Raw genomic sequence first — 3,936 nt, 5'->3', positions numbered from 1 at the left:
TTTGCGATTTTTGATGTATTAGAGTACTCCCAGCCGGTATGAAGACCGCCTTCTGGTACCCTGACTGGGAGTACAAGGCATTTCAATCTTTTTCAAAAACTTACAGCGAACTCCCAACCGGTACATGGACTGGCTGCCGGTACCCCGGCTGGGAGAACAACATCAGCTCAATTCCTCACATGTGTAGTCCCAGCCGGTGGACCGACTGCCGGCCTACCGGCGGGGACTACTCTCCTCCTATTTTCCATCATTGTTTCCTCGGTGGGTGCTCCCAGCGAGTGGACCGGCTGGCACCCCCTTTTCTTTCCTTTTTCGCCATTTCTCCTAGTATATGCACTCCCAGCCGGTGGGCCGGCTGCCGGCCTGCCGGCTTGGAGACACCTCTCCTTCTTTTCCTAAATTTCTTCCAAAAGTTACAGCTAACTCCCAGTCGGTACATGGATCGGTTGCCGGTACCCCGGCTGGGAGTGCACGTACTCACATTTTCTCCTAAATGCCCCTAGTTTTAATTCACTTCTTCAATTGGCCTTCATTTGCGCGTTGCCGTCTTTCTAAGCCGACTCATCAAGTCGGGAAATGGCCATTTGAAGACTAAACACTTGTTCTTCATCAAATCTTGATTTCTTCACGATGACATTCCGTCATCAATCAAATAGACAAGTATAATTGTTCCAAAATTCTCATAAACTATCTACATGCATGCTATAAACAAATGGTGGTTCTTGTGGGACTCCACCAAACCATTTCTTGTTCAAGCTTGAGATTACTCATCCCCCAAAGATGAGGGGGGGGGGTCTTCCAATTCAAGGTCACCTCGGGTCTCAATGGGTTGACCCTCATAGAAGTATTTCACTCAGTGTCTATTTACCTTGAAGTACTCACCCTTGCTATTCCTCGATTCAAATGAGCCATATGGAAACACGGTCACTACCTCAAAGGGTCCCGACCATCGGGACCTCAACTTCCCAGGAAATAATTGGAACCGGGAGTTGAAGAGTAGGACCTTGTCTCCTACAACGATTTCCTTCCTTGTAATCTTGGAATCATGCCATTGCTTGGTCCGCTCCTTGTAGAGTTTGGCATTCTCATTGGCATCCATCCTCAACTTATCAAGCTCATTAAGTTGAAGAAAACGCTTGTTGCCCGCGGCATCTAGTTCATAGTTGAGCTCTTTGAGAGCCCATCTTGCCCGGTGTTCCAGCTCAAGAGGAAGATGGCAAGACTTGCCAAAGATCAAACGGTAAGGAGTGGTGCCGATTGGGGTCTTGTAAGCAGTTCTTAGAGCCCATAGCATGTCATTAAGTTTGGTGCTCTAATCCTTCCTAGACTTATTCACAACCCGCTCCAAAATAGCCTTGATTTGTCGATTCGATACTTCTACTTGCCCGTTGGTTTGGGGGTGATAGGCAAGAGCTACTTTGTGTCGGACGCCGTACTTTTTGAGTAGAGAGTAGATGGTGCGGTTGATGAAATGTGACCCACCATCACTTATAATGGCCCGAGGCACTCCAAAGCGGGGGAAGATGTAGTCCTTGAATAGCTTAGTCACCACTCTTGAATTATTGGTAGGGGCGGCGATCGCTTCTATCCACTTGGACACGTAATCCACCGCAACCAAGATGTATTGGTTGCCAAATGATGATGGAAACGGTCCCATCAAATCCACACCCCAAACGTCAAAGAGCTCAACTTCCAAGATATTGTTCAAAGGCATCTCATCACGCCTTCCAATGTTACCTCTCCTTTGACAAAAATTATATGAGTGAACCATAGCATAGGCATCTTTGAAAAGGGAGGGCCAATAAAATCCACAATGAATAACCCGAGCTTGGGTCCTAGAGGTGGACAAATGCCCTCCATATGTTGTAGCAGGGCAAGCTTGGAGAATTGCTTGACCTTCCTCATGAGTGACACATCTTCTATAAATCCCATCATTGCATCTTCTATATAGGAAAGGATCTTCCCACACATATCTCCTAGACTCATCACTCAACTTCTTCCTAGCTTGGTTTTCAAGTTCTTCCGGGATAAAGTTCGAGCTCAAATAGTTAGCAATATCCGCATACCAAGGGTCGAAGTGTAACACCCCCACACTCCAAGTGCCTTACCAGGACCACTCAGGTATAAGGATGCCACCATCTCGGTTACCCGAGGCATGATATATATAAGACAATAACGAAACAACTTTAAAAGTAAATAAAGTTTAAAGTGACTACATAGCAATTCCAAACTGATAAAAAGAAATACAAGATTCTCAGACGGTCTACTGCTAAAACTATCAAAGCTATAAAACATCGTCGACACGGCGGAAGACTTCTAAGTGCCACGTGATGACTCATCCCGGCTATCCCATACGCGTCATATCATACCACTCAATAATCTGCTCACCACCCCGAATGGATCACCACGATTTTAAAACATTTAAACGGGTCGACTAATCACATAATTTATATAATCCAACAACACAACAAACAACACAGCTCAAACGGTCACACACACACAATCACACCACTCCCATCAATCTCAGTCACCACATCCCATCCTTTGGACTAGCCACGCCAGATGGGGGACCGCAGCCGTTCCCACCTAAGCCCCGCTCATCATACCGAGCGATAACCCTGTCCCATTAATGTGCACATCCCCTTCCGTGGCGGGTTCCACGAAGGGCGAAACTAGGGCGTGAAGCCACTCCCTCAAGTGACTCCACTCAGCCGAGAACGCATCTCGAGAACCAGAGAACAATCAATCACAATCACAATCACAACCGTCACAACACAATTACTATATCAAACAATCAATCTCAACACATCAACAATCATCCCATTATGGGACTAATACTGAGTAGGAAATCCTACCTGGAAAGCACAACTATCAGACGGTCTCTACAGCTGTATCAAAAAGCTTCTTCTACGAAACCTCCTCCTATCACACAACATACAAATGCTACCAAATCACAAACTACTCAAAAACCCCCAAATCCCTAGATTCACTAGTAGAAAAAACCCCTATTGTGTCGCCACTATCGTGGCGGTTCTAATAGAAAACGACATTTAAAGCCAAAAAAATTGGCGGGAGCAAATACAAGAGGTCTATCATGGCGGTTTTAATAAAGAACTATCACAATAGAATAAATTATTTGTGGCGGTTCGAAGTAAAAACCGCCACTATAGATCATTTGTGACGGTTATATGCACAACTGACATTAAAAATGTCACTAAAAATAATGATAAATAGCAACGGTTGTTCATTAAAAACCGCCACCATAACGATTTATGACGGTTTTAATTACAACCGACATATTTCAGTCGACATAAGAAAATAGAATTTTGTATCATGTAAACCATAAACTTCTAAAATTACTTCAATTCCCCGTCTCGTCACATACATCTCATATCCTTAGCGTTCTCCTTCGTCACTGCCAACGCTTTCCCATGGCACTCAATGCTCTCCCTCGATTTAGCGCCTCTAGGTACAACTTCCGATCTAGGGTTTTGATTTTTGTAAATAATTAGCATAAAATTGATTTTAATTCTGTCAACAGTTTGCCTAGACTGCGCACGCCCAGACACTAGTCCTAGCCAGACCTCTGCTTCACCGCCGACTTCTCCTCTCTGTCATTTCTCCTTGAGAATTAGGTATGATTCTTTCTTACTCAGCTTCTTTTTCTATTGTTTCTCTTGCAATTGGATTTAATTAGTTATCCTAATATGATCCATTTAATGTTTATATCGCCAATTGATTATCCTTACTCGGTGTATATACTCCTCACTTGCCCCAATTCTTCATTTCATTATCCCAATTTTTTTGGATTTTGACCGTTTTGATTGATTTTAATCTGCAATTAGGGTTAGTTCAAGTATTGATTTTGGATGAATGATGAATTAATCTAGCAAATTTAATCATCTGCTGAAATTATGGGTATCAATCTGCTGAAAT

At 43.7% G+C, this 3,936-nt stretch overlaps 1 protein-coding gene across 1 annotated transcript; it reads right to left on the bottom strand.

The window, feature by feature from the left end:
* Window positions 1-853: 853 nt before the first annotated feature.
* Window positions 854-1,294, bottom strand: LOC141639041 (uncharacterized). The gene has a single exon (XM_074448227.1). It carries the CDS (start codon window positions 1,292-1,294, stop codon window positions 854-856), a length of 441 nt encoding a protein of 146 aa, XP_074304328.1.
* Window positions 1,295-3,936: the final 2,642 nt, after the last annotated feature.

Source organism: Silene latifolia, unplaced genomic scaffold, assembly GCF_048544455.1.
Source record: "Silene latifolia isolate original U9 population unplaced genomic scaffold, ASM4854445v1 scaffold_260, whole genome shotgun sequence".
In the NCBI taxonomy this organism is placed as follows: Eukaryota; Viridiplantae; Streptophyta; class Magnoliopsida; order Caryophyllales; family Caryophyllaceae; genus Silene; species Silene latifolia.
This window is presented reverse-complemented; position numbering and strand designations above follow the sequence as displayed.

What these genes read in the sequence shown, in the direction of transcription:
- LOC141639041 (XM_074448227.1), bottom strand. Translation starts at nt 1,294, where the DNA reads ATGCTATGGGCTCTAAGAACTGCTTACAAGACCCCAATCGGCACCACT.